This window comes from Staurois parvus, unplaced genomic scaffold (genome assembly GCF_062004578.1).
Source record: "Staurois parvus isolate SC_StPar_1 unplaced genomic scaffold, SC_StPar_1.0 ptg000454l, whole genome shotgun sequence".
In the NCBI taxonomy this organism is placed as follows: domain Eukaryota; kingdom Metazoa; phylum Chordata; class Amphibia; order Anura; family Ranidae; genus Staurois; species Staurois parvus.
The window spans coordinates 10,680,244-10,697,321 of record NW_028318250.1 but is presented as its reverse complement, the minus strand read 5'-3'; the positions used below and the strand labels follow the sequence as shown (position 1 = coordinate 10,697,321).

General features: G+C 38.4%; 1 protein-coding gene across 1 annotated transcript in view; it reads right to left on the bottom strand.

Annotated features, from left to right (window-relative positions):
* GRIK3 (glutamate ionotropic receptor kainate type subunit 3) overlaps positions 1–17,078 on the bottom strand; it is a 708,422-nt gene that overhangs the window by 305,900 nt on the left and 385,444 nt on the right. Inside the window, exons 6-7 of the mRNA XM_089688809.1 lie at positions 12,690–12,863; positions 6,841–6,984 (exon numbers count right to left, since the gene is read on the bottom strand). Coding sequence (XP_089544935.1) covers positions 6,841–6,984; positions 12,690–12,863 — 318 coding nt within the window. The remainder of the gene's footprint in view (positions 1–6,840; positions 6,985–12,689; positions 12,864–17,078) is intronic.

The window sequence follows — 17,078 nt, the reverse complement described above, 5'->3', positions numbered from 1 at the left end:
CCCCTCACCCCTTTTTTTATTTTCCCTTAGTTTATAATGCCTTGGTTACTGCCTATGTTACATATTGACATTGAATGTTGCAGAATGTTATCATTTCATTATGTATACTTGTCACCATAACTCTGCTTTTCTCACTGAAGAATATTGTTTTCTGTGTTTTGATGAGAAGAGAATAATAATAATATTAATAAAAAAGATATTCAGCTATTCAGCCATAAAAATATAAGTGATAAAATATAAAAATATGTTTACAATAGTGTTTACATCATGCTGTTCACATTTACTGAGAAACCTAAAAAACAGAAATAAATGACAGATTCCTTTTTTAAGCAAAGATCCAAAGATGATAGAGTCTGAAGTTTTTCTCAAAAAGGAAGCACAGACCTAGTTATACAAGCAGCTGATGTTCTTATGCTGCTTTCAAATTTTCAATATCTTTTTAAAACTCATCAAGGTGCAGACGAATGTGCTGAATGCAACTTTGAATACAAAAAAGATTTCAGACACCATTCTGTTAAACTATATTATCAGCCCCTAGAGGACACTCTTGCTTTATGAGTTCATTTAATATGGAAACCTCGGTTTTTCAGATGCAAATACTTATCATTATATCAGCTTGCTGCATATTGAAAACTGCATTTTAATCTGCTCTCCCCCTAACTATACCTGTTCTAAAAAAATTTTGGATTCCCAAAGCTTTGGCTGGTAAATATTAAATACTTGCCTGAAGCAATTCCTTTTTTAAAGAACAACTTACAGGTAAGAGATCAATTATCCAAAATGCTTTCAACTTGGCTTTTTTTGAGGATAAAGAAATACGTGCATATTATAAAATGTTTTGGGGTCTGTTTACATTATGGTAATAACGTTTTGCCACACCTTGCGATACTTCAAAAACCAAATGCTTCTATGTTATCAGTTTTTAGAAAACTGGTATAGAAAATAGTAAAAAAATAAAACATGTTATAGAAAAACTTTCTAGGCCCCTAAGGAAGAAAGAACAATGGAACCCATCTGAAAATATGTTTAGTACACGAGGAGATGGGAAACATGGAACCTCAAAAATATATAAAATTTTTACTAAGTTAACAACAAACACGGCACTGGCATATATGGAGAGATGGGAGAGGGAATTAGGAATAAAAATAGAGGAGGATAAACAAAAAAAGATTTATAAATTAACACACGGTAATGTGAGCAAGAAAGAGGTAGAGATGAACTATAAATGTTTGGCAAGGTGGTATATGACACCAAATATAGCACACAAACAAAATTGGGATAAATCACCTTTATGTTGGAGGGGTTGTGGGGAACAGGGCACAGCAGGTCACATTTGGTAGGAGTGTCACCAAATTCAAAAATATTGGGAAGAAGTATTTCACTTGATACAAGAAATAACTGGGAAAAAATATCAAAGGAACCAGGGGTATGTCTCTTTCATGGAACAGAGTTAACGGTTGAAAGGTATAAATATTGTGGGTTATTGCACTATATTAATGCAGCAAAGGGTTTGATTACCAAATTTTGGATGGAACAGGAAGCACCAAGAATATTGGACTGGATTAAAAAGCTAGATCAGATATATAGGATGGAAGAACTATACTATATAGATGAGGATAAAGTGGAGTGTTTTCGTGAGAAATGGAAAAAGTGGGAGGAGTTTAAGAAAGTTAAATTAATTGAAAATGTATAGGAAAGAGGAATACATGAATACCCTAGGACTCCAAAAGAGAGAGAAATGATACTAAGAAGTAGGGGGTGGGGGGGGGGGGGGGAGGGCAAGGTATGGAGTGGGATAGGGAGGTGGGAAGGGAGTGTTTGTATTTTTTTGTATGCTGGGTGAAAATAGTTGAATAAGTTATATTGAAATTTTAACCAATGGAAGAGATAAAATGTAAAACTTAATAAAATATTAATTAAAAAAAAGAAAATAGTAAAAATGCTAAATTGTTATGTAGAAGATTAAGGGTGGGAAACACACCTTAGAGACATGAGGTCACTATGAGCATTCCATGTCTCTTGATAGCCAACTCCCCTTCAAGGTACAGTCATCCTTTGATGCTTTCTTTTTGTTTCCTCTTAGCCCTTGCTGTCTCAAAGATTTTCCCCCTGTTGCTGTAAAGGAGTGGGATTTCCAGGCAGGGCTGGGACAAGGGGTGAGCAGAAGGGACATTTGCCCTGGGCACAGTGGTTATTTGGGGGGTTATGCTAGAAGGATTGATTCGGAGGATGGATTTCTGTTAGGAAGGGCAATTTGGGGGGAGGATTTGGGCTAGTATGGATGATTGGGGGATTTGTGCTAGGAAATCAGAAATTTGGGGGTAAGAAATTATCCTAAGAGGGGTGATTTGTGCTGGGAGATGGGGAATTTGTAGGAGGGAGATGATTAATTGTTCAGTGGGAAAATTTGAGGGGTAGAGGATTTTTGCTAGGAGGGGGGAATTGTGGAGGAATAGGATTTGAGCTGGGAGGGGTGATTTGTACTTGAAGAGAGGAATTTTTGTTTGGGGAAAATTTTGGCTTGCAATTGGATTTTATGCTTAGGGGGTAAGTGTGGAGATTAGTGGTCAAATGTTTTGGGGGACAGGGAGAGAATTTTGCTGACAAATAATATCCTCACATTTTGGAGGTGGGGTAATTTGCATCTTCTCTCTAGGCACTAGATGATCTTGTCTCAGTACTGCTTCCAGGTATGCAGGAGTATGTGACCTCTCCCATGTGGTGGTGCTCAAGTTTAAGCGGCCAATTACACTGTTCAACAGGTAAAAAGTTTTGGGCATAAAATTAGCTAATCTTACATAATTTTGGGGTGCTGAAAACGAAAATGACCCTAAAAAATGTTGATTGGCTCTAGTTTCCATGATATATTCACCCATCTAATGACGTAAGCCATTCAAAATTATGATGCAACTTCAGCTGCATATTGCGCAATTGATACTGGTGACCAATAGAAAATTGCATGTATACTGAGATGATGCAATATTAGCCTTTAATTGCATCACTTCACTGCATAAAAGCTGCAGTATCTGTAGCTGATTGTAGTTCGACAGCGTCTTTACATTTCGTTTTATGCTTATATAGGCTACTCAGTAATGCCTCGAACTTGTGTGAATAAAGCAGATAATTTCTGCTATATCTGCGGTGAAATAACTTTTATCTCACAAAAAAGGAGGATAACAGGAATGATTAAGAAAGCCTACAACTTGTATTTTGGCTGCAAGATAGGAGACCAGGACAAGAGCTGGGCACCACATATATGCTGCAATTCTTGTGGGACGGCACTGGAGCAATGGTTGAATGGAAAAAAGGCATCTATGCCTTTCGCTGTGCCAATTATTTGAAGAGAGCCAACAGATCATGTTAGTAATTGTTACTTTTGTATGGTGCCTCCAATTGTAAAAGGGCTAAATAAGAAGAAAAAGTTATCTGTGCACTATCCAAATATTCCATCGGCAATATGTCCAGTTCCTCATGGAGAGGGGCTACCAATTCCTAAAGCACCAGAATCCTTCGTGGTTGAGTCAAGTGAGGAAGAACCTGAAGCGTGTAGTCACGTGCAGTTGTAAGAGATAGCCCTTTCCTCGAATACAAGAGAAAAGCCAAGAGAAGCAAAACCGACACAAACTGAAGACAAAACTAGTGAGAATCCTAAGTATTAAAATGATTCAACTTAGCTTATGGCTATAATTTTTCTTGGTAATCCTATGCAATATATTATGCCATTTAGGCTTTGTTATGTAGTCAATATCACTTGCTTTATATTTGTGGAAAGACATCTATCTATATAATTATTGTGCATTATGTAGTCATTACGCCTATAATAGAAAACTTTCCGTTTACAGAAAAACTAGAGCCAATTGACAAATTTCATTGTTATATTTGAACTCAGAATGTGAAATTCATTAAGAAATGGATCCTTTTGTTTCCAAAACTGGCAAAAAATAAAAATTTGTTGAACAGTGTTATCAGACAGGGTGAAGTGACCTCATCCATTTGGGCAAGCTCTGGCACAATTCAATGCAGAAGCTTACACAGGGCGGACGCTACAGCAGGAAGGCAGGAAGGGAGGAAGAATCAGTAAGTATACTTTGCTAGGGTGACTTTTCAGATCAAAACAATATTATCATCTTAAGGGTGGTGGGAGATGTAATTTGGAAATTTGATTACTTATTGCCGCTAATGAAGTTTTTTTTCATCTTTTGTTCACTGAAAATAACCGTTAACATTAGTCTTAAGGTGAAATAAATTCTTACCAAACATTTGGCAAAAATCTGGTGGTGGAACTGAGTTTGAATTGAGGAAATCAATCTTCAAAATGGATTCTGCTGAATTATGAACAGATAGGACTGAAAACATAACTATTTCCAAAAGAAAAATATTCTGACCTTTTCAAACATGTTTTAAATCCAAAAACATATTGTTATGTTTTTTTTTACATAACCTCTGCCTTTTTTCCTCTACTTTTAACGCTCTTACCTTCTCTAAGTTTTTTAGTAAAGTTGTACGCAATTGCTGATTTTAAAAAATGCTTGGTGATTATGTGTGGGTGACATTTTTACAAAATTACATATCTGAATTTGGGGTTATGGATAATCTAAAAGTTATACTCTTAACTATTTTATTTTATACAGTATATTTCAACTAAGTTTTGAGTAAAAGTTTGAAAGAGCAGGTCACATGTTCTGGTCTGTCTCTGCATAGGAATGTAGCGGAACGCTGCTTAGATATGTACCATAATCTGGTGCACAAATGCAGTTCATAATCATAAGTATTCTACTTGGATATAGACTCACAACCACTTCTAAACTTAAAAAAAAGAATATATATATATATATATATATATATATATATTTAGTGACAGTGGGAAAAGCAAGGTCAGATTGATGGATGCTACGTGTCACCTTGCATGCATTCATATCTAGGGGTGGTATAAATAAAGCAGGACTGGAGCAAGAGGTTGCCCTTGGCCTGGAACTCAGGAAGACTAATTATCATAATCATATTATTTAAAATCATTAAAGGAGAAGTACATCTAAAGCTCCATTGGCTGTACTTCTCCTGTGGATCACAGGAGTGCAGTTCGTTCTCACTCCTGTGACCCATTTTGTAGCTTACAGTGGGCTGAAGCCCGCAGTCAGCTGACACCACTCAGACAGTCCAGGCTGGGGAAAGATCCCAACTTTAAAATTGGGATCTACGCCAGAGTCAGGTGCGGCACCTCGCTCAGCCTCTCAGCGATCCACTGAGAACCTGAGCCAGCCACCCCCTTCCCTCCACAGCCCAGCACTCCAGTGAGTGTGGAGGTAAGAAGGGCAGAATAGACAGCGGAGACTGATAGTCATCACTCATGCTCACAGCAGTGGTGAGAACTCAGAGATCAGCAGTCATGTGATTGCTGAGTTCTCACCCAATGCTGCATCCACCTGGGTAAGTATAATTTGGAAAAAAAACCCATACATTTCTCTTTTAAATGAATTTTAAAATGTATTCAGTATAAATGCTGGAATTTAACTTGCTTGCAGCCTCTTGTAATTTCCTGTAAAGCAGGCCTGAGTCTGGGAAGTTCAGTACTGTCAGCACCTGTGGTAGTAAGCCTTTGTATATAGTAAACTTGGGGTTCCCAACGGCACGGAGTCTAAGCCCTAGATTGCTTCTTCACCAGAGCCCCTGATGGTGGGGATGGACTTGCAATAAGCTGGGACCAGGTCGCGGCCCCGGGTACGCCCAGCTGAGGATGTGGAGATCACTCACGGGAGCAGAGTACAAAGGAAGGAGACAAACGGAAATCCAATAGACCAGCCAAGGTCAGGAAAACAAGCAGAAAACAAGCACAGTCAGAGAACGAAGCCGAAGTTGGTACACGAGTAGTCAAATGCAGGATACAGGAGATAGTAACACACAGGAGCTCAGACAACTAAGAAATTGCTCAGGCAAAGTGACCTAGACTGAGCATGTCTTATATAGGCAGGCAAAAAAGGAGGCAGGCCAGAAAGTGATGGAAGGGAAGGAAATAAAACCCAGAGAACAGCAGACGATGCCCATAGGTGAGCACAGACTAACCACACATGTGAAAGGGATCAGGAACAGCACTGCAGCAAGGAGGTAAGAATACACAAACAAGAAACTGCAGGCTAACTTGTGACAAGTACTTTGGGTAAATCAAGTGTTATGTATTCACATATGCAGGAAGAAAACATTCTAACAGGAGAAGAGAGCAGAGTGATGAGTCATCTCTCTGTTACTGCTTCTCGCTCTTTAGTGGTGGGGCTGACAGCAAAAATATCACCTAGCTGTTTTATTTCATTGTATCAGAGAACAGTCAGGGCACCGTTCTGGCTTATCAGTCTGGCAGAGCTGTACAATTCTCAGGCTCATGATCAGTCTCCAGTACTATTTATGCTCTCTGGACAAAATCATACTGCAGTATTTATATAAACAACAACCCTGTCTATGTGTAAACACTGTTCTTCCATCGTCATGACTCGGTGGCTCCATTTCTTAATCTGCATTCCACAATAGGCAGATATTAATATTTCACAAACAAATGAATCCATCATCCTTTTATTCCCTACTCATGTGAATCTCCCGTGCAACCAATAAACTGCACTCTACATATATCAAGTAGATAATCTGCAACATCATCAGAAAACATACACTTCTGGGGGTACCAAGATTATTGTAACCAAATGTTCTCAAATCCTCAGTGAGAATCCATAGCCCATATGCCAATACCTTGTTAGTTGCATTGATGGCTGAATCTCATATTGTAATTTTAATTCTTCTATTAGATCTATATTGTTCTTTTTTTTCAATATGTAATATTACTGCTATATTACCTACCTCTTTGATGAAGTTCATAAAGCGATTTCCAAATCTCCAAGCTTTGTGTCGGTGACACTGCAATGAGTTGACTGTCATCTGAGGGGCCCTCTGGTAGCAAACAGACACAATATGGACTGCATCGTATGTCAGAGCAGCATCTGTCTAAAATAAAGGGCAACAGCATTGGAATTGAGAAGAATCTAACAAAGTTATCATTAATTTTACATTTTAGATATTTATGTGCTTCCAACCTGGTGGTAACAGTTCAGGGACACCCTTTTCTATTCCAGCATGACTATGCCCAACTGTACAAAGACAAGTCCATAAAAAAAGTTATACAAGAATGGACTGCACAGAGCCATGACCCCAACTCTACAGAGCACCATAGAGATGAACTTTGATAACATCAGTACCTGACTTCATAAATGCTCTTTTGGTTGAATTTGCACAAATTCCAACAAACTCCAAATTCTAGCTGCCAGTTGTATGCTAGATAAACAGTAGTGACAGCGGCTTGCTTTCCCCTTCTTCTCCTTCTGTAAACACACCAGCACAGTGGGCTGTTACACATGGCTAGCGGGAACAGGAGCAGATGCCACACCGAGATGAAGGGGGCTTCTTACAGGCTGATTTCCATCCATGCAGCATGTGAGTGCATCTTATTCTTGTTATACCAGTTGAATAAAGAGTTTTATTGTGCTAAGGAAGTGCTTCCCTTTGTTTTTTGTTTTTTGATCAGATTGTAGTCCAGACCTTGTTTGACAGTCAAGGAAAAGCTACTGATGATCCAGCCTAATTGAAAGTTATTCACGGAATTGCAACAGGAGAGCAAGAGTGGAAAAATTTTGTGTGACTTTGGAATGAGATGTCAAATAAATTTATATAAATGTGATGGTCAGGCACTAAACAATCCTATACTTTCCACTGTCCCGATAATAATAAGTCCATTTTTTTATTTATTATGGCAGTATTTTTAAAATTCTGTGAATTTTTTTTTTGTCTCCACCTATCAAGAAGTGTGCTGGATGAACATTGTAAGGCAGCGGATCATTGTACAGAGAGTCATTGTGATTGATAAGGATCCACATTGCTGGATAACATGATTCATGTTGGATTTACATGTGGGCCTTTCAATAATAATAATAATAATAATAATATTTTTTTTTAATAAAGAACTTTTTATGGTGTGGTTGTTTTTTTTTACTTGTACTCATTCCCCTAGAGAGATAGAAGTCTCAGGGCCCTTTATTCTAAAGGTTGTTTTCAGATTCTGATAACTCCCATCTCCCCAAAAGTCCTTTCCCCCAAAACAGATGTGGGGATAAGGACCCTTTTCTTCATAAACATAGAGACAAGGTGCCTTGCAAGCAAACCCTACCCCCTCCCTTGCCAGATGCATGCACAAAATTGAAGGTATGTGGCCTGGTATAATCCCAGAAGGTTTTCCACTCACTGTTCTCCCTTTTCAGGCCACTGATGCTGCATGCCTTTTTTTTAAAGGGCAGTACACATAGAAACAATGTTGTGATGTTCCAAATACAATTACAACCAAAAAAAAAATACCCACACAATCAAAAAGTCATTAATTACAAAAAAAATAAAAAAAATAAAAAAAATAAACAGTGTCTCCTATAAACTGAATAAAAATAGCACTTCTCACATGCTCCTGTCAGATATACTGGCCATCAAACACTGCTGCTGAATGCTGGGTCACTGATAGCCGCACATCAAGCCCATCCATATAGCCACAAATTATTTGAAACTAACTACAGTTGGCTCTCTACCTATCAGGAAAGCCCCTCTAACATATTTCACCCGTGTAGGGCTTAATGATAGAACTTTGGTGTGTGGTGTTAGGAAACAATTGTTGCTAAAAGATGTCTTCTGATGTACCTGTACATCAAGTCATAAAGAAATACTTTATTTTTAATCCCAATGATGTGCCACCTGCCAAGGCCGCCCTGCTGCTATTCCCATCACAAATGACAGATAACTAGCTGGCTGCTGTATGTCAAAATTCTGGATGGGGATTCTGGGTGACACCATTTACTAAATGTGTGAACTTATGGCTATATGGATGGGTTTGATGTGCTGCTATCAGTGATCTAGCATTCAGCAACGGTGTTTGACTTGGCCATTGTATAACCCCATTTGGTCAATGACATCGCCCAGGATCCCTGGCTTGTTTGTTTACAAACACAATCTGGCCAGGATCTGTCACTTAGCACAGGTAGTTCTACCACCCCTAAATGGAAGATCCTTGATTGATATTTGCAAACAAATCACGTCACTTTTATATCTTACTTCTCCCTAACTGCACATGCAGCATTTACAGCATCACTCAAGCATGCAATTTGCAGGATTTGTATATTTTCAATGTTACCATTTAGGCTATGTTACACTTGAACGGTATTTAATTTTTTTTTTTGCATTGGTACTTTTTTTTGCATTGCAGAAGAAAATTAAAAAGATTCAGCTTCTATAGACTTTAATAACGTTGGGGTTTGCAGACTTGTTGCTGGGTTCACTGAACCGTCTGCAAACTGAAATTTGCTATAAGCTGTAAGGTAGAACTTTGTGAATCCGACTCCTCACAGGTGATATTTCTGCTGTGTTATAAAGGTATATAGAAGAGACTGAGTCTTCTGATTGTCAATGATAAAAAAAACTACAGTCTTAACTTCATTTTGCAAGCTTCAATTGATTACAGCTATGGATTTTTTTTGGAAACAGAGCAAACCTAAAAAAAAGCCCTTATTGCCCAAAGCAGCAATGTAAAATATTTATTTAATTTTCAAATTTTCTTAACAAATCTTTTGATTATGGAATGTGATTGGTTGCTATTTTGAACATTGGCAATAGTTGTTTATAGACTTAATTATAAATTTCAGCTAACTTATGGGTTTAATAAAATAACTGTTGTATTATCTTTAGTATGAGTTAAAATATCTACTTTTGAAAATTATAATTCTATTAGTTGAAGTAGTTGAAATTCACTGAGTGCCAGAGGTTGGTCTCTTTAGAAAAAAAGCTTAACTGCTGAAAGAAATACTCAGAAAAAGAAACCATATTAGCATCAGTGTGAGTACCATTCGTGAACTCGCTCCAGAATTGCCTCAGCACACTGGCCCAATGACCTGGAACCTTTGAGGCTGCCAATGTATCATCCTCTATGTGTGTTTGTGTCCTCGTTACTGCTAGAGCAGATGATAAACAGCACTGGAGGCTAGTGGCATCTGGACTCTGAAGAGGTTGTAAGTGATTGAGGCATAACCCAATGCTTGCAATGATACAACCACAGGCTACACAAGGAAAATTACATGTTTGAAATTCTCCCAGCAGCACACAAAAACTTTGTAAAAAATAATAAGGTCACAAAGCAGCAAAGGTGATGAAGAGTCTGAATGGAATGTGACAAAGTAAAGTGGAGATAAAAAAAGAAAAAGCCAAAAAATGGATTGTACTGAAGAAACAGATATAAATTACAGTTAATGTCCAAACATTTGAACAACCAGTCAAAACTTAATTACAGATAGACAGACGATTACAGATAGAACAAGGAGTCTTTACTTTTGCTAGAATCTGCTTAGCTCTAGTTTACATAAATCAGTTCCAATGTCAAAGTAGTAGAAGACTATTTTCTAATTTTTGGATCATGTTAAAGTAAACCTATCATGGACAGAGTCATGGGAACTTCCATTGCTGACATCTTTCTGAAGTTCAAGTTTTTATCTGTTATTCTTATCTACTAGCTTCAACACTGTTCCTAGGCAATTAACCTTAATGCGTTTTCAGTTCAGAAAGGGTCAGCATAACAGCCAGCAGCTACTATTTTTGGAAGAGTCCTAATGGCAGTCTCCCTGTTTCTGTCATCAAGTGTTTCCATTAGGAATGAGAACATGGCTGCCTAAATTATTAAATCTGGAGACATATAAAACATATTTAACCTCAATAGGAAAGTGAATCTGGTTTTATTGCCATAGACAACACTACTTTTCTTGCTTTTGTTCTTCTTTTTAATATATTAAATCTAATGTTTTAAATGTGAATGGGACATTGTGATTGATTTCGGGTAATTTAGGGTAATATTTAACCCTTTAGCGGATAAGCCCTATCTCCCCCTTTTTACCCCATGTGGCCAGACCAGTTTTGCCATTATGTCGTTTTCCACCATTTTTCACATACAACTTAGAAAAAAAACAAAACCCATATACTGTATATTCAAAAATTACAAGTACTATAGAAATAAAATTTGGTTTTCCTGATTTTCACATACCACAATAGTTCTACAAATGTTTATCAAACCTAGATTTTTAATTTTAAAAGAACACTAAAATCATTATTAGTGGGTACAACATAACTTAAAAACTATTGCTAAATCCTAAAAGATAAAACTGTATTAATGTTAATAAATAACCAATATTTGTAAATGTAAAATTGTATCCTTTTGTGAAAATTGAAGAAATGCAAGCCTGAAAACAGGTGACTTCAAGCATACTGTGGAGTTGATTTACTAAAACTGGAGAGTGAACAAGGTGAAGCTAGAAGGTGATTGGCTACCATGCACAGCTGCACCAGATTTTGCACTCTCCAGTTTTAGTAAATCAACCCTGTATATATAGTCAAAAAATGTCTTTCCTTTACATACATGTTTACCTGTTGCTGTCAGCCATACACATATCTGTGGCAGCATGGTGATGGGCTTTATGATGTGCTGTTACACATATGCATGTGGCCAGCATTGCTGTTTTGTGCTGGGAGCATGTATACATAATTGTTACCATGCATGAGAATGTTTTCCTATATGTACAGTATACTCTTTTCAGATTGACCACCAATTTTTCCCTGAAGAAGATTGGTTGAAGTCGAAAGACATACGGGGACTCATTTGTAAAATTGTAACAGTTATTCTGCAACATCTGTACGTTGGGTAGTCTTGACATGACAGATAGTAAAGGGCCAATCATGGCCACATAAATCTATCAGCCTAAATGTTTTTATGGGAATTTATTCTATCTAATGTTTAATATTAAAGTTTTTTGATATTTTTAACCATAGTTGTGAGGTCCAACTTGCCCTCCTAATGCTGTGGCCAGTTCAACAACAGCTTTCAAGGGGAGATGCCTGTTTCATTGCTGCAACTTGTCTCTGCTGTGAGCACTCTCTGTGATCTCTCGAGAAAAACAACAGCAAGAGGAAAAAGGCTGACATGCACCTCCACCCTGCGCATTCCTCTTGCCGTTGTTTGTCTCAAAAAGTGCTTAAGACAAGCTGTAGCTATGAATCAGCCATCTCCTTCATAGCAGTTGTCAGATCTGCTACAGAAGGAGGGGAGGGAGACAGGTCAGACTTCATGGCTAGGGTTAAAAAGCACTTAGAAACATGGGACAAAGTACTTCATGTATTTTGTCCCAAAGGGTATAGGACTTTAAAAAATATATAATAACAGATCTTTAAGGTGGTATGCTGACCCACACAGGGTGGATCAATAGAAAAGGGTTAAAACATCTGTCAATTGTATTGCTATCTGTGTCCCTATTGGGGTAAATCCTTTTTAAAGGGATCAATCCTGTTAGACAAGTCTCACTTCATCTGTGAAGTGAAAGAGAATCTCCAAGGACACAGATTACTATACTGTTTGTAGAGTGGAGAATATAAGAGCCGTTGCTTATATTTCACTTGGACATGCAGTAAGAAGTAGTTTCCCCAACAAGGATACAGATACTAATATAACCTGACAGAGATTCTAACCTTTTCTCCATTATAGCCCAAACTAATATAAACATGTTAGCTAAAGTTCCACTGTAAATGCTAATATAAAACTTGGTTATTTGTACAGGAAAAAGAATATTACTTTGGAATCGTACCGTCATTATTCCATCCAGTAGTCCAGTCTCTGGCTTAGGAGGTGCTTGTAGACGTTCCATTGACCATTTATCTATGATCGTGCTAACATATGGGTTTTCCACATTTAGAATCCGGAATCCTGTAAGATTCACTCCAGAGTAGCGATATGGATCCAGATCCAGAGCATAAAGATCCTAAAAAGACATTTTTTTTGTTACAGAATGTTCAAAGTAAAACTTTAAATAAATGGTCATCCAAACTCAAGCCTGTATTTATACTCCATGCCTACTTTGGTCATCTTTCCTGTACCACCCCACTACTTCCACATCAGCTGGCTAGCTTTCGTATCACACAACAGATGTCATGGCCAAATAAGGACTTCTAATGTGTAACTGTACCTTTAAAACTTAATTTTTTTAATAGAGCAGGGTAGAGTTAAAACTCCTGTTTTACTAAAGTCAATTAAAGAAAACATTCTTTAGAGTGCCTTCTAGTAGTTAAGGGTTTGGTTTATTTCTTTCACAAAAACCCTTCTCTTTTTTTGTGTATATTCTTTTATAATAGATCTTGCTAAAAAAAATATCAAATGTAGCACAAGTCATTTTTAGGAGGGCTGTAGGGAGCACAAATGTGAAAGTGATGACCTGTAAAGGGGCTGCAATAGAAGCAATCCCTAGTAGTCTCATGTAAAATGTCTACAAGCTATGCTTGTCTCCCAAAGCATGCCCACAGTCTTCAACAACTTCTACAGCATGTTTACAGTCTCTGTTCATCTTTTGTTGCATGCCTTCAACCTAGGACAGTTTTCTGTAGCATTTTTCTTCACTTGCTGTTTTGGGGACAACATTTTACCAGACAGTAGGTAAGGGAAAATCTGCTACAGGGAAACAGACAACAATATTAAGCTAACACAAAAACACAGGAAATCTCTGTAACAAATCCCTGGACAGCAGTAAAACCTGACAGGGGTTCAAAGCCTTTCCCATGCTATCCAAAACTAAAAATAATTTGGAGCAATAGGGTCTATTTAATGCTTTGTAAACTTTTACTTGTTGAAGAAAACAGTGTTCAGTTATTCTGCAGTGGATCACTGCATTAATAGAGTGATTACATTAATCACACACATACTTAATTTAAGGATACAATCTAAAGTATAGCTCCTTTGACCTTGATGCTGTTTTATGCCCAGTTAATCATGTTGTTGACCAAAGATGTTTACTCATGGATTCAGATTTACCTCTGTTCATTATAGTAAAAAATACAATTAAAAAATGATGGTTTCTACTGGCTTCCTCGGGGGAATGCTTGAGTTTTATGTCTTGCACAGTACTTGTTATTTACCACAGACTATAAATGATGGACATTGTTGAACCTATACTGTGATTTCATTATTAATTATTGATGGGATTTCAGGGTTTGTTAGTTAACAACATTTTTTTAAAACATCATATATATTTTTCACTTATTTGTATAATGTGTAGGATGTTATTTTCATTATATCGTAAAAACAGTACATATTGATTAAAATTCCAGGCTTATGACAGTTCATAATGTATTCTGATTAACAGGAGCATAGGTTACTTAAGGTGATAATGTCATTTTAATTGTGTGAATCAGTGGCCATTTAGTAATTTTTTGGGGGGTTGGACTATATTTTTGTTGCACTACCCCATTAGGATGGGCCCTCTGTTCTTTGCCTTGACCTATTCCAAAAATCCTCAACCCCTCTAACACACCATGTTTAGTCTACAACCATACATATCACAGTAAATCACTGAAGGTAATACTTAGTACCCAGTAATAGTGCTATATCAAAGAAAACAGGCACCAAACCAGGTAATAAAATCAACCTTAATATTTTGTCACCCAATATGGTTGGTAATTAAGTGAGCATAAAATGGATTAACAATGGTAATAACACAATTTAGCAGACAAAGCGACTAACAGTAAGGACTAAGCATAATATTACATTTGATGTCTGGATTAGTTTAGCAGCATGGCCACCTCAAGTGCAGCAATGAGCTCTGGTAAAGGTTAATCTAACAGTTGCTAAAACTATACTGCCAGCGTAATTATTATGGAAGGGGCAGTCATGAGATGGTCTTCTGGCGGCCATCATTGGGCCATCAGAAGAACATCTCAGAGGACTGCCCCTACCTTAATACTTATTGGGGAGGAGGGGCGCATGCGTGGCCGGCTCCAAGATGACAGCTCATGAGTGAGAGCTCCGTCCCGCCGTCAACATAACCTCGACACACACCGGACCCAGACACACCGCAGCCTCTCCCCAGAGACATAAGGGGATACAGAGGCTCTTATGATCCTCCGGGCCATGCCCCGACGCCGCAGATCACCAGGGAAGCTGATGAGCTTCTTCCCTGCTCTCAGCCCCTGCATCCAAGATGGCGCCGGCTCCTCTGCTGACAGTCTCCTCACACAAGCAGAGGGAGACACAGTGCAGCACACAGACCCCAGGCTCAAGGCACCACTATACCCAGGAGACCTGGGTAAGTCCTCTCAGCCTCTGTCTCCTTCTACAAGTAGTCCTGCTAAGTTCAGACCCAGACTGGACATACAATCTGATTCTGACCTGCAACCTTCTTCTCCTCCTACAATTACTGCCATTTCTACTCCATCTTTAATTGAACACTTTCCTGCTTCTGACCATCCTATCACTGAAATTTCAATGAAAAGTATGCTACTATCCCTGCGACAAACACTACATGACAACCTGACAGCAACTATATTGCAAATCTCATCCGTGGTACAAAATCAGGACTGACGCATTCGCCATATTGAGAACAGAATGGGGGAAATGTTCATGGCACACAATGACCTCATAGACGCCCACACAGACCACGGAGCTGACATAGAACAAATTAACCTAAAGTTAGCAGACCTAGAAGACCGCTACAGATGCAACAATATTAAATTCCGTGGAATACCGGAAACTATCACTACAGGTGACATAGTACCTTACATCCAGCAATACATGAAACACCTCATTCCTTCTCTAACGGACGTGGAACTTACCATAGACCACACACAGGATACCAAAACCATCATTCCTACTAGCCGCAATACCCAGAGATATCCTAGCGCGTGTGCACTTCTACCACGTGAAGGAAAAAATCATGATGGCTGCTAGAAACCCTACCTCAATATAAAATTGTTTGCGGATCTATCCAAAGCTACACTTCCCAACCGCAAGAAACTTATTACCATAACCAAAGCACTGCGGAACCATGATATCGGCTACCAATGGGGTTTCCCCATGAAGCTCATCGTTAAGTATCAAGGAAGGCTCTACACGGTCAAAAACCTAGAAGCAGGCATAGAACTCCTGAAGACATGGAACATCCTACCTATGGACTCCCACCAATCCACTTCAACCCGACCACAACAAATGGAAGCAGAATAGTCCTGAACCAAAAATCCCTAACACCATTTACTACCCGACACACTGGGTATCATTTCAAAACCACTAAAGGCTTATAGACGGCCCCTAACCGATCATTTCTAGACTTCAAGTTTTTCGTCACCATGATTCCTTTCTTGAGTCATGCATGTTTCTGTTCCCCCGTTACACAGTAGCAACATCTGCTACATATGTTACTTGTATTTTTCACAAGTTTGTTTTTAACCCCCTACCCACCTCATTCCACCAGTCCCTCACATCAACCTCCTTTCCATCGAACACCTCTACTACAAGTGGAAATAACCTCTTCAGACCAGCGAATATACAGTATCAAGATCACTACTTCTTCTCTATGGAAGCCTTACATACACGACAAAGAAATATTCAACTTTTCACACAGCTTACGAATTATCCCTCCTACTCCATGCAACCCGTATATACCCAACAATATGATTAGCATATCATCTTTGAATGTCCGAGGCCTCAACTCTCCTTACAAGATATCTCTTCTGCAAAAAGAAGCTCGCTCTCTGCAAACTGATGTTCTTTTCCTCTAAGAATCCCACTTTACCTCCTCCAAAATTCCCAGATTTAACCTACACCACTTCTCATCAATATTTATGGCAACCAACTCCAAGAAAAAGAACGGTGTCATCACCGCCATAAGAGACTCCCTCCAATTCCAATATATCTCAGAATTAGCAGATCCACAAGGCCGCTACCATATCTTAATATGCAAGATCAACGAAATCCTATATACCCTGGTCAATATCTATGGGCCAAATACCAATGTCAGGGCTCCCGGGTGTGACCAGAGGTGTGTGACTGACGCAGGGAAACGCAGACTTCAGATATGTTATAAACAATGTAATTTATTAACACTAACAATACAAACATAAACGCAGTGCAATACTAAAACATAACACAGTGCAAACAAACCAAACCAAACCACCCACCCACAGATAACAGTACATACAATGCAAGCGTCGTC